Source organism: Petaurus breviceps, unplaced genomic scaffold (assembly GCF_028583685.1).
Source record: "Petaurus breviceps papuanus isolate PSGF00001 unplaced genomic scaffold, PetGlider_PUasm1.0 38, whole genome shotgun sequence".
Classification (NCBI taxonomy): Eukaryota; Metazoa; Chordata; class Mammalia; order Diprotodontia; family Petauridae; genus Petaurus; species Petaurus breviceps.
This window is the reverse complement of record NW_027186304.1, coordinates 35,449,084-35,469,784: the sequence shown is the minus strand read 5'-3', so window position 1 is coordinate 35,469,784 and position 20,701 is coordinate 35,449,084. Positions and strand designations below refer to the sequence as shown.

At 37.5% G+C, this 20,701-nt stretch overlaps 2 protein-coding genes across 8 annotated transcripts in view; one reads left to right on the top strand and one right to left on the bottom strand.

Annotated features, from left to right (window-relative positions):
- ESCO1 (establishment of sister chromatid cohesion N-acetyltransferase 1) overlaps window positions 1-20,701 on the top strand; it is a 96,981-nt gene that overhangs the window by 39,656 nt on the left and 36,624 nt on the right. For 4 of the 7 annotated variants that reach the window (XM_069099754.1, XM_069099752.1, XM_069099755.1 and 1 more), the window contains exons 10-13: window positions 3,521-3,610; window positions 7,389-7,532; window positions 8,903-9,090; window positions 12,143-13,348. In XM_069099754.1, the coding sequence (XP_068955855.1) occupies window positions 3,521-3,610; window positions 7,389-7,532; window positions 8,903-9,090; window positions 12,143-12,293 (573 nt within the window). In that variant the 3' untranslated portion in view covers window positions 12,294-13,348. Of the gene's footprint in view, window positions 1-308; window positions 512-2,831; window positions 2,954-3,520; window positions 3,611-7,388; window positions 7,533-8,902; window positions 9,091-12,142; window positions 13,349-20,701 lie in introns of those variants that run through there. The other 3 variants (XR_011170609.1, XM_069099756.1, XR_011170610.1) reach the window with 3 other exon arrangements.
- Window positions 15,801-20,701, bottom strand: part of GREB1L (GREB1 like retinoic acid receptor coactivator) — a 344,278-nt gene continuing 339,377 nt past the window's right edge. Inside the window, exon 35 of the mRNA XM_069099751.1 lies at window positions 15,801-18,949. Within this exon, the coding sequence (XP_068955852.1) occupies window positions 18,786-18,949 (164 nt within the window). The 3' untranslated portion in view covers window positions 15,801-18,785. The remainder of the gene's footprint in view (window positions 18,950-20,701) is intronic.

The following is a 20,701-nucleotide window of genomic DNA, read 5'->3' as shown; positions in this document are numbered from 1 at the left end:
TGTGCTTATGTAGTGATTATGGAGTAGTTCAAAAGGGTACTCAGAGTGTTAAGGATCACGTATTTTTAGACTATAATTATGACCAGTGAGTTGGCATACTGCTGGCAAATAAGACATGATGGAGTTTAAGATGTCCAGTGCTTAAAGTATCTTACTTCTGAAGCCCTAAACATTTTAAGGAGAGATGATAATACAATTATTCCAAACTGTGTGAACCGGTTTTGCCCCAGAATGTGCTAATTATTAGCTACCTTTATTTTATTTTTAAATTTATTTTTATTAGCATTTGTTATTTCTCCCTTCCACAGTCACCTTCCCTCATTGAACAATAAAAAGAAAAACAAACCCACAAAACAGACTTTATCTGGCAAAACAAGTTTCTGCTTTGGACGTTCCCAAAACCGTGTGTGCCACTCTGCACTCTAAGGGCGCTACCTGCCTCTCCCGCCTCTTCAGTCCTCTGGGCTTGTGCCTTGTCACTGCGTCGGTCCGACCTCCAGAGTCTTGCAAGGTTGTTTTTATATTGTTGCCACTGTATGTGTTGTTCAAATTTAGGCTTTGGGGCATGGACTCTCTTCATTTTAAAACACTCTGACATCATTTATCACTCCTTTCCCTTAACAGAGACAGTGATTTTAAAATCCCTAAATAAATTTGTTTAAGATTAGGTGTTAAAATGGTTATAGTCCTTGTAAATAACCTTTTAAAAGTCTGTGTGTGTGCGTGTGCGTGTGTGCGTGTGTGTCTCCGTCCATGTCTCTGTGTCTCCTTCAGAGTTATCCTTGCTTCTCATCCTTTACTGTCCCCAGATAATCTTGAATAGCAGAGTTCAACTTACAGTTCTACTTCAAGAGATTGTTGGTAGCTGTCAATATTCATTCTATGTAGTTGTATGTAAATATGTATATGTGACTAATCGCTTGAAAAGAAAGCTAATAGAGGATAATTTTAGAGCAGAGGCTGGCAATTTCATATCAGCTCCTTGTTATTTTTTGCCTTTTATTTTGATCTATTTGATAATGTTTTTTTTTTTAGTTTTTAAAAATTATAATTAATTATAAATAATATTTTAATCTTTTTTTTTTTTTTTTTTGCTTTTTTGAGGGTAGAAGTTAGGGCAGTTGGGGTTAAGTGACTTGCCCAAGGTCACATGGCTAGTCTTTTGTGTTAAATGTCTGAGGCAGGATTTGAACTCAGGTCTTCCAGACTCCAGGTCCAGTGTTCTATTCACTGTGCCACCTAGCCACCCCAGAGATCAATTTTTTTTTTCCTTTTTGGAGGGGGGAAGACAGGGCAATTGGTGTTAAGTGACTTGCCCAAGGTCACACAGCTAGTAAGTGTTAAGTGCCTGAGGAGAGATTTGAACTCAAGTCCTCCTGACTCCAGGGCCAGTGCTCTATTCACTGCGCCACCTAACTGCCCCAATAGTATAATATTCTTTAACCCAAATAAAACTGTTGGTCATATAGGTGGTAGTGTATATTAATTGTTTTCTGTTTCTTTTTTTCATTTATGAAAAGCCTTTATATCAGATAGCTGGAAAGGGAAAAATTGTACTTAAAATATAAATAAGTACAAGTCTTACCTCAATATGATAAGATTTCCTTTTATTTATTTCATTAAATCTGTATAAGATCCTAATGAGAGAATAATTTGGATAGCCCCTTCAAATTCATTGCGAAGGATTTGGACTTAATTTTTCACATATATTATAAATGAAAAAGCTTGAGCTAAGTGATCTCTAAGGTTTACTCTTTTTCTTTTCATCTTTACACTCATCTTGGTCTGCATTTTAACTATGAAATTGTTTTAAGAAGTTCTCAATAAATGTGGACTTGTTATTTTTTTCATGTTATTTTTTTTAAGTGCATATCAAAAAATATAATAGCAGTTGAATGACATTGAGGTAACAATTGAACCAAATAAAAAAGTGCAGATTAGATGGTCTTTAAATAACTTAGGAAGTATGGCATTTTAAAAAAAGTTATTTAAATTATTGGTCTTTAGTAAAGAATTTATAGTTTAATTAAGTGAAAATTTAATTTAATACCTTTAGCTTTTATTTGATGGAAATGAGCTTTGTTTTCAAAATTCATAAAACCTAAGTAAGCTATTTATGAAAATGCTGTATTTATAAAGAGTGAAGTCTCTATGCCTCTGATTTGCTGGTTCTTTGTTACTTGTATTGGGATATATATATGTATATATATATATATTTTTTTTTTGAGAGAGAGAGAAGTAAAATTGTGAGGTAACTTAGTTTCCTCTTTTAAAAAGTCTCCGAAGACTGTTTCTGCTTTTTCTTTTTTCCTTTAATTAAAATTTGAGGATAGCATACCAGGCAGAGTTACAGGCTCTTAACTTGTGTAGTAGCCCTTACAGATGCTATTAGAGTTAGCAAAGAAATCTTAGGGTTTACCCAGAAATTTCATGTATGATCAAATGGTCATATCATCAAGTCTTGTTAACAGAATCTTTCTAACCAACATAACAAAAATAGCATCCCAATTCATTAAATAATAAAATTACTCTAAGCTTTTGTCAACAGTATTAAATGAAATATTAAGTCCATTTGCCTTTATGTTGGTTTCATTCAGCTTTAACATTTTTAGAAAGCGCAGATCTCAGAAAGAAGATGATGGTTTATTCTAATAGGAAGTACTAATATTGCTTCTCCAAAGGCCTTTTTTGCTTGGGTAAGACAAATGGAACAACCCATTCAGCTCATTCCTTCTGTATTTATTTTGAACTTCAAAGCTCCTAGTTTTAACCTCTGGTTCAGTCCCATCTTACTAGATTTAAGTGGCTTTTTGTTTTTTTTTTTCATGCAGGTTCTGCTCATTAATCACCACGAGTGTGGATCTGAAGAAGAATTAATTACCTCTATTTTTTTGAGTATGTTAAACTTCAGATACACACAACGTAGCCTCCTTCCCCATTAGATTCTTAGAAGGTAGTTATATTTTTTATAGTCTCCTTCTTGTGACTCTTGATAGTTGTGATCAATAAGAATAAAAACTATACCTTACATACTGGGCTACTGCATGCAAATCAGTTCATTTAAAACCTCCTGGAGGTCTTTCGCATGCCAGACATAAAACCATGAGTGTGTGTTTGTGGAGGTAACCATGTTCAAAATAAATTTAAGAGTTGAGTTCTTTTCACAAGAATCTGGGGAAGGGTAATTTACATTGGGGGACCAGTAACTCTTAAGGGGCTTCATGCAGTGTGAGTTAAGACCTTTCAGAATTATTTTGAACTGGGAAATGATATATTGATATTTTAGCTATATCAGGAAGTGGGAGGGTATGTTTCTATAAGTAGAGTTTAACTTAAACTTATATTGTGCTTAACTCTGTGTGTTTAAATGGGCTGACTAATTATGCCATACCCTCACAGCCAAATGCTAACGTATACGATAATTAATATTGGTGAAAATTTCCAGATAAATTAATGCTTCTTTTTTCTTTTCAAATGGCTAATGTGGAATAAAGTATATGAATGTATCCGTTTTGTTTAGGGGTGGAAAAAGGAAAGAATTTTAGCCGAATACCCTGATGGAAAGATAATAATGGTTCTTCCTGAAGACCCAAAGTATGCACTTAAAAAGGTAAATTTTCATTATAATTTAATGTTGAATAGGCAATCTGGTTTCCTTTGTGGTTTTATAATAATAACTAGGTGTATATGCATCTGCTTACTGACTTTTTTCTCTCTTCTTTGCCAATTTCTTAAAGCAGCTAAATGATCTATCAGATGCAAAAGAGCTGTGAACTCACTCTGACTGTTCTCTCTCTGCCTCTCTTTTTGAAGAGATCACTGATTGTGTTTACTGGTTGTTTGACCATATCTCCCTCTAGCAACTCTTCTAGTTGAGGCCATGTGCTTACCCCAGTCACTCATGCAGAAGATAGAAGCTGTCTGACATGAGCTTCTGTAGCTCCTCCCCTCTTTTCTTCAGAACTTCTCAGGATCATTGTATACTTTCCCTTCTTTTCTGGTCATAGATGATGAGAAGTATCCTGGTATCCTTTCTCCTCTCTAAGGCTAAACTAAAGCCCTCCATCTGCACCCTTGATCCCCTTCCTTCCTGGCTTGTTGTAGGAGTCATCCCTTTTATTGAATGCAACAATTTCTCAGCATAAAAAAATTGGAAAGTAAAGGGTCCGGGTTGTTCATATGGGACCTTTGGCTTTATATGCCAAACAATTTTTTTAATCGATTTTTAATCGTAGAGATAATAAGGAGGCATTGGAATTTATTGAGGTGGGGAGGGGGTGGGCAGGGTTTGACATGTTTAGACTTGAACTTTAGGAAAATCACTTTGGGAGCAAAGTGGAAGATGGACTTGAGACAGGGAAACCAATTAGAAGACTATAGGGACCTTTGGAAGTTATACAGGGTAACCTCCTTGTTTTTGTTTTTTATTGATGCTTCCTGTTCTTGTATCACCTTTCTTCCTAAATATAATCCTCTTATCTCCTCTTCCCCCCAACCCAGTGAGCCATCTTTTGTAACAAAAATTTTAGAAGAAAAAGAAAAAGGAAGTTCATTAAAGCCATTCAGGACATTGGAATATATGTATGTCTATATATGTATGTGCATGTGTGTATACATGTATGTGTGATGTGTATATATGAACATGTGCATATACATATATGTGTGTATGTACATACACATGCGCATACACTATGTGATCATCTGAAAGCATATGCTCTGTTCACATTTTCTCAACTTTTTTCCTGGGCCAACCTTGACCATTATAATTAACATGTTAATGAGTTTTCTTTTTTTCTTTCTCTTTACCTTGTTGTAGGCCCTATCTGCATTGTTTTCCTGGTTATGCTTATTTTACTCTTAATCAGTTCATGTCTTTCTATGCTTCTCTGAATTCATATTAATTATTTCTGTGTATTGATATTCTGTTGCATTTGTTTGCCATATTTTTTTTTTATAGTTTTTTTTTTTTTTAAGCAATTGGGGTTAAGTAACTTGCTCAAGGTTACACGGCCAGGTGTTTCTGGGTGGGTGCTAAGTGTCTGAGCCCGGGATTTGATCTCCAGGTCTTCTCAGCACTGGAGCCGGTGCTCTTACTTGCTGTGCTACCTGGCCGCCCCTGTTTGCCATCTTTTTTTCAGCATTTTGCTACTTGATGGGCACCTATAGTGTTTCTGTTCTGTGATACCATAAAAGGGCTGCTTTGGATATTTTTGTTCATATGAGAACTGTCTGTATTTGACCCCTTTGAGATATATGGTTAAAGTGGGATCTCCACATTAAAAGTATGGATATTTTAGTCAATTTTTTAGCATAATTCCAAATGCATTCCAGAGTAGTTGAGTTAATTCATACCTCTCCCTGTCTATCAATGTGCCTTTCAAGACTGTGCTTACTAGGTTTGATATTTCAAGCTGGTGTGTGTGTTTGTGTATGTTTGTGTGTGTACATATGCACACTTGTCTCAAGAAAAAAAGGACTTTCTAAAAATTTCATTATATTCCAAGCCTTTTCATTCTTTTAAGTATGACTATTGCAGTAAGCACCAAATGACATGTTATACATAATACAGAAATGGAAAGCCTATGTTTGTTTATAGCCCAGAGACCATGTGCAGGTCAGTTACACTTTCAGTGTTCTAAGTATGGCAGGAGGTTTTTGCTTTTTAAATATTTTGGCACCTGTGTGGGACATAAAGACCCTTACTGATAATTAGTAGAGCCTCAGTAAAAGCAGAGGAGTCTTTATTGTGCTTTCTTGAGGGAGGGCACTCCCAGAGCACCTAAAGTGGCTCTGACTGAGGAGTGCAAATTGCAGAAGCTCACAGATTTCTTTTATCATAATCCTAAGCCCACCTCCAACCCCTGTCCCACCTTACCGTTGGTTGGTAAGGCAAGCTCATAAACTTACTAATGCTAACTAATCGGCACAAAGTAACCTCAATCCATTACCATAATTATTACTAATGAGGCTCTAATTTTGTTAGATAACATACATAATACATGAGGTTCACTAAGAAAGTGCAGTAATAACCCCAGAATACTGAACTTAGTTACAAAGTATAAAGAAGAAATAACAATCTAATAGGATATTCAGAATGGGGAAACGGAACTGCAAGTCCTCTCACATAACTAAACATAGTATTTCCTTATTAATCCTATGTATGTTATTTTATGCATTTTAAAGCATTCTGAGAAGGGGTCTGTAGGCTTCGCTAGATTGCCAAAATTGTGACACAGAAAGGTCCTTATTAATCCTATGTATGTTATTTTATGCATTTTAAAGCATTCTGAGAAGGGGTCTGTAGGCTTCGCTAGATTGCCAAAATTGTGACACAGAAAGGTCAAGAACTCTAGCTTTTAGTTGCAGAGAAGTTGCTGACTAATAATAATACTGAGTAAATAGTGATAGTTCTTTTATAGCACCTACCATGCTAAGTGCTTTAACAAATAATTATCTCATTTGATCATCACAGCAGCCTTGTAGGTGATATTATGAGGCAGAGGTTGACTTCCCCATTGTCACACAACTAGTGAGTGTCTGATCTGGATTTGAACTCAAAACTTGTTATCCCCAGGCAGGCCTGGCATTCTATTCACGGTGGCATTTATCTCTCTAGGTGCATTAATAGAGGGGCTTCCCCAGTACCAGTGAAATCACAGTTATTCCAATTATGCATGACTTACTGAATTCAATATAGTATTCCTTTGTATACATGTGGTATCTTCATATAGGTTCATAAATTCATTGATACAGAGTTGGAAGGAAACTTAGAGATCATCTGGTCCATTGGTATCAAACTCAAAAATAGAAACCAGTCCCTGCAGGTGCATACTGACGTACAGATCACAAATGAGCATTATCTGTGTCATACTGTATTTTTGTTTATTTGGTTTAACTTTCCCTGATTGCATTTTATTCTGGTTATTGCCCCCATTGGTGGGTCCTGGAGTTTGACACTGATCTAGTCTAATCCTTTTGTTTTATAGATCAGAAGACTTAGGCTCAGAAAAAATTAAGTAGTTTGACTGACTGAATAAAACATTTATTAAGCATTTACTATGTGCAAAGAACTGTGCTAAGTACCAGGATACAAATAGGAAAAAAAAAAGCAAAATAGGCTCAGTTCTCAGGGAACTTGAATTCTAATGGGAGAGACAACATATGTGGAAGGTTTCAGCTATAAGAAAGATGGAAAACTTCTGTGATTCCCTAAAGGGCAGCAACCTAGCAAATGTTAATTCTGCTTCCTTAAGAGATTTATGAAGGTCACACAGGTAGTAAGAGGTAGAGCCAAATTTTGAACTCAGATGACCTCACTCCAAACCCAGCACGCTTTAGTACACCATGCTGACTTTCTAAGTTTTACAATTTTTTTCTCTCTTTGGCAGGTTGAAGAAATTAGAGAGATGGTAGATAATGACTTGGGATTCCAACAAGCTCCACTTATGTGCTCATCCAGAATTAAGACTCTTCTGTTTATTTCTAATGACAAAAAAGTTGTTGGCTGCTTAATTGCAGAACATATCCAGTGGGTGAGTAATTTGCTAAAAACTGATCATATGTAATTTACAGTGTAATGACTAATTTATAGATTATTTTAAATAGTACATTTTAGACAAACCTGTTATATTTCAAGAAGGTGTCTGCTTAGACATTTTAGTTTAAGTTATATTCCACATGATATTTCATTGTTCCTTTAATATTTTAATAATGCATCACATCAAGTTGGGGAAAACACTTATGTAGCAAAATATTATAGGATGAGGAAACAATCCCATCTTGGTTTCGTTATGTTAAATGTCAGAATATTTTGTACTTTAACCTAAAATTCCAAGATTTTCGAGATATTATTTAAGTAATAAAACTTGTTTATTAAACTCTTAGCTTTAGTAAATATTGACTAGAATGCCCTTAATCAAAAACATTTATTAAGAACTTGCTGTTTATCACACTTTTACCTCAGGCCCCCCTTATCTGTGAAGCCTTGCCTGATCTGTCCCAGGTGTTGGGGCTATACTCCCACTGCTTATATCACCTTGTGTTTAATCTACAAATGTGTTTTCTGTAGAATATAATCTTGAGGGCAGTTAGTGTTTCATCTTTTTTTTCTTTGCAGACCTAGAATACAGCTTATGTTTTGAATGTAAAGATAAGGATAGGAGTAGGAAAAGGCAGTGGACCTGTGTTCCATTGTTTTTGGGACCCTCAGGTGTATGTACCTTCTCTGTATCTTAAAACCTTAAAGAGTTGCTTAAAATGCCAAGACGCACAGCCATTATGTGACAGAGGCAGGACTTGAACCTAGGTCTTCCTGGTTTCCATATTCATTTTCTGTCTACTCTGCCTCAAACATAGCCGCCCCTCAACACTATTTTTACTGAAAATACATCTGCTAGTAGAGGGAGGGGGGTGTGCTCTGTGTGTGTGTGTGTGTGTGTGTGTGTGTGTGCGCTTAGACAGTACTTTGAAAAAAGTTTAATAAGAAAAACAATTTTTTCTATGTTCTATGACTTCAGTTATTTTTTTTTATACTCTGCCTTATCTCATTATAGTTGCTACATCCTCAACTGGACTGGTACACTCTCACAAGATTGCGAAGAAAGATTTTTTTAAAAAAGGAATAATTTCTAGATTCTTAAGAACTTAGTACCTATTCTAAATTTATTAGACAGTTTGGGGGTTGGGGTGGGGAATGTTCCATTGAGCTCTAGGAACAGAGGAGATAATAATTATGTAGTGGTTATATCCAGTGGCCCTTTTATGCTAGAAAACTGGAGATTGCAGAGATGAAAATATATTCTTAAATTTTTAACACACACTACTTTGTAAGCCTAGCTCGGTCAAAATGAAATGTGTGTTGACTAAAATATTTTGTCATAATGTATTTTAAATTTAATTATAGGGCTATAGAGTTATAGAAGACAAAGTCCCAGATGTCAATTCAGAAAAAGAGAAAGTCATATTTGAACGGCAAAAAGCCTGGTGCTGCTCAACGTGTCCTGAGCCTGCTGTCTGTGGGATTAGTCGCATTTGGGTGTTCAGCATGATGCGTCGAAGAAAAATAGCTTCTCGAATGATTGAATGTCTAAGGTAAATAATTTAGAAATGTGAATCTTCAAAGTATTTTTCTTATTTATTTCTTATTTACAGTTTTCTATGTAAATCAGTTTGATAACATGAAAGTAGTTACTGTGAATCAAATCATTCAGGACACAATATGGAAGAATCTCAAATAATATACATCATTCAAAATAGAGTATAAAAAGTGTTATCAGGAAATTTCTAAATTGTTTTCTAAGACCAACAGACTTTCTTTGCTCTGTTATAAAGTTGTTATAAAGTTAGGATATTAGAGTCATGTCTCAGATAGTTCTGCAGATAGCATCTCTCTATCTGAACCAAAAAAGGTGAGTATTTTTTTAAAAGGTTTCAGCACTGAGGCATTTGTAACATATTGGCTCTCCTGAATGAAGCCAGCTTTAGGCTTTGTTCTTAATATTGAATGAAGTAATGGTCTCATTTAAAAACTATTCTGCTTTACAAAGATTTTTTTTTTAAAAGCATTTACCAAAATATTATAAAATGTCTTGTGAACTTAAAATGGTACAAGTTTAAACTCACAGTTCTTTGTTTCAGATAACTTTCTTTACCTTGTTTGGCTTTTTTTTATACATTTGCCTCTTAATTTTAATATTTTGAAATAATCTTCACAGTAGATCAACTTCAGAATGTAACATATTCGATATGTACAAAAATAAAACAACATTTCAAAGTTATTTAGGAGGTTATACTTTAAAAGTCTTTGGAATTAAGGAAAGCAAGCTAGCTAATTTAAAATTTGGTTGACTTGGGAAGTAATGGGAACATTTAGATTTCAATTAAAGTTATGTAAGCCAGTTTTACTAATTATATTTAAACTCTAGTAAGTTAGGTTGGCATAGTGGATAGAGGGTGCTGGTAGGACCCTGGACAAGTCACTTATCTTCACTTTTATCATCTGTAAAGTTAGGATAATAATAGCACTCTGCATAGGAGTAATAATAGCACCTACCAATAATATATGTAAAGTGCTTTTACAAACCTTTAAAGCACTACATAAATATTAGCTTTTATTATTATCCTGGGAAGGTTCTAATTCATCATTACTGTGGCATATGACATTTCCAGCACTGCAATTTAATTCCCAAAGAAGTAACTGAATTCTTAGGAGAACAGTAATACATTAGTGTTTTAAAACTTATCTAGATTATATAGACATTAATATTTCTGAAATACAGGGGTGGGGGGGCGTAGAGGAAGCTCAGTGATTCTGTTTTTGGAATCCTTACAAATAGAAATATGTAAACTGGTCTAGTTTATAAACTTTATACCATCTAATCATTTTATGGTCATGGAGATTCAATGGATCAAAATGAAAAAATGACAATTCCACACCCTTTTCCCTGTTACTGACTGAAATCTGCCCTTCTGTTCCCAAGGTAGTGCTCTAATCATACATATTTTCTATGTTATATTTAGTGAATTTTTATTTTAAACTAAGTGGTTTTAGATGGCATATCTTTTCAGTCTTACACTGGGGAGGTCCAACTGGTTTAATCACTGAACTCCAACATGATTTCCTCCAGTGAAATCCTTCAGATATTTCTCAAGAAACTCCAAATTTGGGAAATCAGCCCATGATCTTCTGGTCACAGATGGCACTAAATTTAAAGGGGTGGAATGGAGTGGATTTGGTCAAGAATAGTTTCTTTTGTGTTGCTCTGTTCCATACTAACTTGTAGAGGCAGTTCAGGAAGATGGGTTAGGGAGCAGCATAGGTTACGTGGCCTTGATAGCAATCTCTTATTGATAGAGATGGAGAAGGAAGAGTGTGAGGAAGAAAAGGCCTGCACAGAATTTCTGCCTTCCCGATCATAAGACCTGTGAGTGTGTAGATCGTGCAAGAGTGATGATGGCACACAAGAATTGTTGCGTGTCCTTTTGGCTTTTTGAGAAGGAATCCACTGGGCGGAGACGAGCGCAGACTTGGTCTGAGGTTGCGCACATCAGATCTCTTGGGGATTTATCTTGGTTGCTTGCTCTCCTCACTTACATTGCAGAGCTTTATCCATCAACATCTCCTTCTTAGCGTGACAGTGATAGAGAAGAGAGAACTCCTAGGCAAGTCTGCTTTCTTAACAGCTTGAGTGGATTAAGATGAAATTGTTAACTAAAATGATCATAGATTTAGAGTTGGATGGGATCGTGGAAACCTTGGCCTAACTCCCTCATTTAACAGATGAGACAACAGACCTAAAGAGAGAAATACTTGTCCAAGGTTACTATCCGTGGAGCGGTGATTTTGGTGGGATTTGGCTGTTCTCCTCTGGCTCCAAATCTGATTACTCTGTCTTTCTTGAGAATTGTTGTGCTGTCCTTGATGTTCATTTCCACAAATGATATTGGATGCCATGTGTCTTATATTCGTTCTAGTTTTCTGAGATTGAAGTCCCTTCCATTCCTTTACGATCCGTGATGGGGGTATTAGAATGGTATGTTTGTTCTGAGGGAGTTTAGTAATCTTGCCTTCCTTCATACTAGTGAATTCAGGACTGGTGATAGTGGTTGTTGTATTTTATTAAAATTGGAAACCATGCAGGTGTAGCCAGAAGAGCTCCAAACAGCTCTGAACTAACAGAACTTTGCCCTTTTCCATCTTCTCACTGTCACTTTCCTCAGCTAAACCAGGGCTTCTCACATTTCTTCCACTTGCCACCCTGTCAGCACTTCTTATAGTTTAAGAAGCGCTGAGCTAAACCATTCCTTGTCGTCCTTGTGCTACTATATCTGTTATCGTGTTCCAGTTGTGCGCGCGCGCGCACACACACACACACACACACACACACACACTTCTATGGGGCTGGGCACACAACAGAAAATTGTTGCTAATTGGAAAATAAGAAGGTTAGACGAGCTTGTTGAAGAGTTGAATAGTGTGTATAATGAATGAATTAAGTATTTGTAGCAGTTACTTTGGAATTGTAGTCTCCCAGTCCAGTTTTCTCCTATGATTTTAAAAAAGTTTTTATGCTGGTTTTATAGTATAGTTCTTTTTATGTTGTATCATGTTTCCTCACCCCTTTTTTCTTTCTTTTTAAATTAGGAGCAACTTTATATATGGCTCATATTTGAGCAAAGAAGAAATTGCTTTTTCAGATCCTACGCCTGATGGGAAACTCTTTGCAACGCAGTACTGTGGCACTGGCCAATTTCTGGTGTATAATTTTATTAATGGACAAAAGAACTCTCAATAGGATCTTGTCTGTGTTGATGCGACTGCATGTGCTGGGTGTTATGGATTGGCTGCTGACTTTAACCAGGAGCTAGGGCCATTTTTATTACAATGAACTCAGGACTGGTAACAACCACAAGGTTGTTCCATTTTGATAAAATTGGAAACAATGCAGTAATAGCTTAATTTTTTGGTTTTTTTTAAAAGAAGATATTTTGTTATCTTTTACAGAAGTTTATGATTGTATTTTATCTATAGTTATTTAGTCATGTTTACATGCAGCAGATAATTAATTGTTCATAGTGGACTGTAAACTAATGCAAGGACTATGGTCTCAGTGATGAGTATATAGATTGAAGTTCCTAATATGGTAATATATCAGTGCTGCTTCGTACTGTATCTTTTTTTATACTGAACTGCTGATCCTAGTTTGGCTTTTTAAGCATAAGACTTTTAAAGATTGTATTTTAACGGAACTTAAATGCTTCTGGGATATTATTAAAGGAGGGATAACACTATGTTTTTTAGAAAACAGTGGCAGAGTTAAAAGCTCCAGGATGTTTCTGTGTACTTGCCCTCATTTGCACATGCACGAGGAAATAGGAAGTATGGGAGATGCTAGGTTTCCTTTTTTCCTTGATAGGCAAGAGAAGTGAAGTAGGAGTTAGTCAAGAGAGGGTTGGGCCTTTCCCTCTGGAAAGTTTCCTGTGGCTAGAATTTAATGAGCAAAAACAAGCTGTAGGAGCAGACTATTGTACATCTTGCTGTATTTCTGTATATCCTACAAGAAGACAATAGCCCAGTTATGTTAGGTTTACCAAATTCTTAAAAAAGATTTTTGTAATTTATTAATAAGATTGAGGCTAAATAAAATGGCCCTGGTATCCGCTTTATTTTTCCTCAGAAACACTGCACTGGATATATGCCTTTGTTACTGGACTTCACTTTTATACTTGTCTGTATAATGCCCTCCACTTTTAAAGGGTTTATATGTTGAAAAACTGCTGTGGCCTTTCTTGAACTGTATATAATGTAGAATAAAAGAATAAATAACTTGATAGACTTTTCTAAACACTATCCGCGCTGGCATGAAGTGATGCATATGTTGTCGTCGTTTTGAATTGGGTGAGTTCAACCCCTCGGAAATGAGATGATTCCATTGTCTTTGCCACCATTTTGCTCACCTGCAGGTGCTGCGTGAAGTAATCCACAGCTCACGTCCTTACTTTACTGAGTCTTGTCAGCTCTCTCTGCCCTGCAGACATTGGACCAAACTGGGATCCACCTGCCCCTCTCGCACCATGCCCCACTTGCTCTCCTGGCCTCCCTCCACCAAAAATGTATCCTAATCCCCCTGTGGCTCCTTCCTGCTCTCACTCACCTGGAAGGGAGCTCTGCCTCTTCTGAACTCCCTGATGTTTGTGCCACTTACTGCATTTTTCCTTCTGCTTTTTGCGTTGTCTCTGTGGCCGATACCTTAACCTTTCTAAGCCACCCTTCCCTCTTCTGTAAAATTGGGATGATGCTTGTGCTGTACCTCACTGGGTAGTTGAGTCTCATGAGAAAGGTATGTGAAAAACCTTATAAAACTCGAAGAGCATATAAATGCCAACTATTACGGTGTCCTGTTGTGCTGCAGACTTAGAGTAGGAATTCTTCTTAGCTGCCTGGGTGTATTTGGCGATCAGATAGTTGGTCAGTGAATAAGAGAAGCACTTAATAGCTAGCACTTAGATAGTATTTTAAGATCTGCAAAGGACTTCACAAATATTGTCTCATTTTATCCTCACAGCAACCCTGGGAAATCAGTGGGTGTTCTTAGATCTTCATTTTATAGAGATAGAAATTAGGGCATGGAAAGGTTATGACTTGCCTGAAGTTACACAGCTACTCAGTGTCCAAGGCTGGATTTGAACTCAAGACTCCCTGACTCCCAACCCAACACTATCCACTGTGCCACCTAGCTGCCTCTAAAATGTGTGTGCTTAACAGAATGATTAAACACATTCATCTTCTAAGGGTCTTAGGGTATAGGTAGGGATGATGTTAAAGGTGTTGTCATAAAATGCTTTATTAGGAGACAAGTCCTTTTAAAGTGGTTCCTTGATGATTTAGGGGGGAAATTCCTCCTTTTTCGTCTCAATGGCCTCACTAACTGGGAGTATGTTCATTTAAATGCAGACCATATATAAAGTGTGCATTTGTGTACGTGCTTCAGTCCTGTGTGGGCTGGAAGACTAGGCACTACCTACCTGAGTCAAACATCACCTTCAAGGATCCCTGAGCGGAGTGTGTTTGCATGGTTTCCACTACCATGAAAATGACTCGGTATCATTTTGATGCAGAGTACACGCAGCCAATGTTACAGTATAATATAACATTCACCAAAGGTGCATGATCAGACAGGAGTAGAAGACTGGATGGAGTAAGTCACAGCTGTGCCACTTACCTAATTAGGTGACCGGATAAGACGCTTCAGGTCCCACAAAGTGGAGTGTCACAGGGTCATTTGGAACAAAGGCTTTACTGTGTAAATGTGAGCTCTCTGACTTGCCTCCTTGCTTCTCATCCTCGGCCTTTTCCAGTGACGCTAGATTGGGAGGTAGGGCTGAGGAAAGCGGGCATTCCTTATTTCTCCTGTGCCTGTAATTTAGTCTCTTGGCTGTATTTCCACTTACCCTAGAGGCAGCTCTTTTTCTATAACCCCACACTTTTACTGTGTACATCTACCTAAAAACTCCTTTGTTCTCAGAACCATACCTCTGGAGAAAAGGCAGATGCCCACGTTGCCCACCTTTATAAAAGTAAGTCGGTGGGGAAGAACCAAAGGTAGCTACGCAAAATCTGGACAGATCTGTAGCTAATCTAGGGCAGCTAATTTTAGTCAAATACAAAACTTTGCTGTCCTCAGAAAGTACTGACCTTACAAATGACTAAGACTTTTAGAAAAGAACATCGACCCACAATGTAAGTTACGAAAAAACAGAATCTCATACTACCACTTAGTCTTACCACCATCTGAAAAGCAATGCCCTCAAAGTTTTTTGTCCCCCATGCCAGAGATGTGTGCCTTCACGTTTAAAGGTACAGAAATCCATCAATAAATCCACCAGTGTTCGATTTAGCCCAGGATTCAGCCTCACCAGGACTATGAAAGATACTCATTTTTCCTTAAGACCAGGACCTGAGAAGGCAGACTTGCAAAGTTTTGGATCTGACACCTGTGTTTATGGAATTGTTCAAATATGCAAACGGACATGGATATATAATAAACCTTGGCAGAGCTCTATTGGGCTATTAAATTAGAATCATCAATTCTCAGAGTTGACACTATTTAAATTCATTATGTTGAGGGAGAATTATAGACATACCAATGCTATACACACACACACACACAAACCCCTTATTCTAAAAAGAAAGGATGGTTGTCTTTCCCTTTAGACAATGTATTCAATCTTTGGGGTAAAAGTAAAAATAGATTTTTTTGATTAACTTATTCTTGGGGCCTCAATTTAAAGAAACTGCAACATCTTATTAAAGGGCAATTTAATACATTTCACCAAATTTAATGAAAGTACATCATAAACATACTGTAGGCACAACTTCAGACAATTGAAAATCATAAAACAACAAAATGTGAGGTAGACCGACTAGTGAAATTCACCAAGTTTTGGTTAAGAAAATTTTACAGTAATAAAGTAACACAGGTGCCCCCCTTTCCAAAAAAAAAAAATCAAAAAGCAATTACATAAATTACAGAAAAAAAAATGGAATACAATGATTCTCATTCTGATTTTTTAGTTTACATTCAGTATTCACCTGTGAACTGTCAAAAATGCCAAGATTTAACATGTCTACAGGTAAAATATTATTTGCTGGCCTATTTAATACATTCATACCACATCAATGTTCTCAGTGATGGCAAGGCTTATAGCTAAACACACCAAGCAACGCAAACCATAGCTAATAAAATCATGGTGTCCTGTGCTTGTGCAATTTTCTCCTTAATGTACTAGGATCTAACACTAAACATTTCTAATGACAATAGAACATTAAAAAAAATGACTCAAAAGCTTCAGATTTTTGGAAAGGGAAGGCAGGCCAAGTTGGACTTAACGATGGTGTTCTCCTCTGGGGATGGTTTTGATTTTTGGTTTTATTCTGGCAATGCTACAGAGCCAAGATTATTTGCTTGGACTTTTCAGCCCATATTAGAAACATTAAGGAGTCCTACATGTACAGTAATAACTCTGGAAAATGTCCTAAGATGTGGAGCCAGAAGAAACCATAAGAGGTCCTTCCCCAGGTACCATTTCTAATGGTTTCTTAAACTTTACCCTAAAGTAAAAATAAGGTAACATTTGAAATGCAGTATTGCACAACTTTACTTGATTTGGTCAGCATCAAGCCCTGCCAGCAAAACTGGAACTTCTGAAATACATTCATCTCTAAACTGAAAACTCTTCAGAATGTACCTTTATATCCAAAATTCTGCCACGCACAGATTAAGGTGTATCTTTAAAGCATATATAAGGCAGGTCCTCTTTCAAGGACAGTTATAAACAAATGTTTAAAAAGAATTGTTCATTTGAAATGTGCTACATTTGCAGCATTGTAGTTAGCACTATTAAACCCCAAAGATCTGCAAACCACTTTTCCTCAAGCTTCAATCGAGCACATTTTGTTTTGTGACTGGCTGTAAACATCTCTTTCTCACAAGTAATAAAGCTGCTTGATTAACACTTATTTGTTCTAAGTAAATGCAGTTGTAGCAGGCCCCTTCTCAGTAGTTTCAGGTCAGGGATCAAGGGTTTGTTCAAGGGGAGATAGCTGATTTTTCACTTTTATTATGTTACAGGTCTGTTCAAGGGAAGATTGCCACTTTCACCACTTTACAAACAGCATAGAAACGTGTGCCAGACAAAGTAGCAACTGGGTTTTCTGAAAGATTAAATCCAAAGTGATTCTGTAAAATGAGAACTCTGTTTTCCACAGCACTGTGGCTTAAGACCGACCTATTTGCCAACTAACCCCCAAGCCTTTGTTCTAGAACACAGAAATGAATAATTGGATGACTGTCAGGAATTCAGAAAATTGTGGAAATCTTTATGTAGACACAGACATATCTCACCATTAACTGAGTAAAACTGATTTTTTAACATAAATCATTCATTTCCATATCAAGAACAAAAAGCTGTTTGGGGTTACTGCTTCCACGGAAGTGAGGTTTTCTGTGAACTGGAGGAAAAGGGGATAATAGACTTGGCCATTCTGCTGCCCTCTCCTCCTGTCTGAATCCTGGCTCCCTGGTCGCCATTCTGCTTTGGTATTTGTAGTTGAGCATGTGGGTGGATGGGAGTGAGGGAGTAGTTTCCATTTAGCATAAAGTTGATTTTACATTCAATCAAACCTGTCTTGAAGTCATGCTATGAATGAGGATGTGAGAAGAAACAAAATTGCACTGGCTCCGCTATGTACAAACCTAAAAACATGACATTTTGTAAGAAATCCAAAGTCAAGTAAAACTGACTTAGCGAGTGCCCAACTAGACAGAAACCCCAACCATAAGACACCGGTTTGGGCTGGGGGCCGAGAGGGGAAAAAGAGCATGGATGAGGAAGCTGAAGTCTCCCAATGAGCCCCCAAATTCTCAGGTTACTCTGCACAGGAAGTCGTATCACTGCCAAACCAGTTTCCTGTAGATGCGTATTAATGCAGCATGCAAAGGATTCTGAAAACTGAAAGCTAACGGGCCGAGCAAAGGAGCTAGCCAGGAGAAGCTGAACTGGAGTGCGCGCACGGGACGCCTGCTCTGCACTTACTGCCTTATTTGTTCAGGTTTAAGTAGTAAACTTTTAACTCCTGTGGAAATTTTGCCAAAAGTTTCAAAACATATAAAATTACAAATCTGAAACTAACACTGCACAGAGAAAGAACAAACGCTACTTTTTCTTTTAAATACAAGTATCTTCTACATTCTGTCATTTCAAACCCCTGAGTAATACTGTACCAAAGTACAGTTTTGAAGAGAAACTGAGGATTCAGGCCTCGGACGTTAATCTCCACTGCGTCACACCTCTGGTGTGAGTCTCGTGTAACACATTCAGGCTAGCTGATGCTGAAAATCAGTTTGTTTTTTTCTCCTAGCACAGATAAGTAAAAACAAACCACCCCCCCCCCCCCCCAACATTTCGCAACATCTCTGAGAGCTGCAAGCTCTTCCTTCTCCAAAGTAGGTCACTTCAGTCACAGCTGGCAGGCCATTTTCTAAGTAGTTTGCATAACCATCTAGGGTGGAGTCACCCTTAAAACCCAGGTCCTGGTATTGGAGCTCAAGTGGCATTGACGCCCTTTCGGTATCCAGGTCAGGTGTGTCAGGGGGCTCTGGAGAGCATCCTGAAGTCACAACAGTTGCACTTTGCTCCACAGTGATTGTACTTAAAAGAAGAAAAAAAAATCCCACTTGATCATCTCCCTCCCTCTCCCTCCCCCACCTTCTGGTCTCTCCTCTCGCTCAGACATGGCGTCCAGTAAGAAAGTAGAGAGGTTTGTCCTCGCTGCTGTTGGCTGTTTGAAATTCGTCCCTAAGTCGGAACTGCCATTCGTCTTCTAGTTCTAAGCGGACAATTGTTTGCCGTAAAGAACTTCTATCCTGGCAGATTACACACAAGGTAGCACCTTCAAGGAAAGGTAGAAACTTGATGTTAGATGGTGGGTATCATAGCAACAGGCCTCTTTTATAAAGCACCTCACCACACTTCCTCCCCTGAGTTTAGAACCATATACTCATAGCTTTAAGTTTCTGTCCACCGACAAAATTGTTTAGGCTGTTAACCATCATGTGTCATTAAGGAAATTCAGTAATATTTGACATAGTCATACTCCATATTTATATTTCCTGCTTCCTTGAAGCTATTCTGGGGTTATACATGATACTGAAGCAAAGAAACATGCTTGAACAGTATGCAAATGTTTTGTTGATTAGTCGTTTCAGTCCTGTCTGATCCTTCATGCCCTCATTTGGGGTTTTCTTGGCAAAGACAGTCGAGTGGTTTGCCATTTCCTTCTCCAGCTCATTTTACAGATGAAGAAACTGAGGCAAACTGAGTTAAAAGTGACTTGCCCAGGGTCACACAGCTAGTAAACATCAGAGGCTAGATTTGAACTCAGCTCTTCCTGACTCCAGGCCCAGTGCTCTGTTCCCTGCACCACCCAAGTGCCCTAGCGAGCAATAAACAAAATATTAAGCACTTACTGTATGCAATGAACACCTGGCACTTGTATTTACAATAATAGTATTTAAAAAAAGGATTACAGGTGGAATTCTGCATGACTGTGTGCCAGTCTCATTTCTTTTAAATTTATGTAGCAGATTTTAAGGATCTTTAGGGAGTCACTGACTTTTTTTTTTTCTAAAATCAATAGCATTCACTAAGTTATGGCCATAACTGGCAACTTAAATTCAATTAATTTACTGCACTCATACTCTATGTGCTGGGTACTTGGATCTAAAGAGAAATACGCTTATGATATAGCTGGAGAATCAGACAAGTACACAAATGACTATGATATGTAAAATAAGCTAAGTGCCATATGAGGGGTGTACCAAGTACAGGGAGGGTGCGAAGAAAGAGAAGAGCAAATCTCACTCATCGCTCCTTATTCTCTTCCGTTTACACCTGCTGAGTCACCAAAAGTTGTCTGAAGAAGGAGTGTATAATGCGCCCTAAGTTTCTCCTAGCTAAGTATCTCCACGGTTCTTTCAAGTGATTTGCACGTGGTATGAACTTGAGGTGAACCATCCTGGCTGCCCGTCAATTTGTAGCTTATCCATGTCTTCCTTAAACATGGCGCCCAGAAGGAGAGAGCACAACCCTCCCGTGGGCCGAGTACAGCAGGACCATCATCTCTTTAGATGCCCCTGGACAGCATTCCTTTCTTGATGTCTCTAAGATTACAATAATTCCGGTTGCCCTTATCGTCTTCATGACTCATAGGGAATAAACTCTGGTGTAGACATACCATTCTCTATTTCCTAGGTGCAAAGATGAGTTTTTTTAACCTAAGTGTGAGACTACTTAAATTATAATTTATTCAAGCTTTTCAAAATCTTTTTTGAATCCTCATATTGATGTGCCAGGGTGCCATCCCTTTCAGCTTTCTGTCACCTATGAATCTGGTAACTGTGCCATCTACGTTTCTATCCCAGTAATTGATAAATGTCAGCTTGGAAGCCTGTCTCCAGAATCTGTATTTGGCTATCTACAAATAACTTCTTAGTTGCAAGTGTGCTTGCTCTCATTTTTTAATATTTTCCAAAAGAACTGGAAGTGACTTTAGCAAGTATTTTGTTAAAATCAGGTAAACAACATCGACACGATTGCCTTTATATCTGTTATTCTAAATAACTTCATCAAAAGTTAGTCTGAC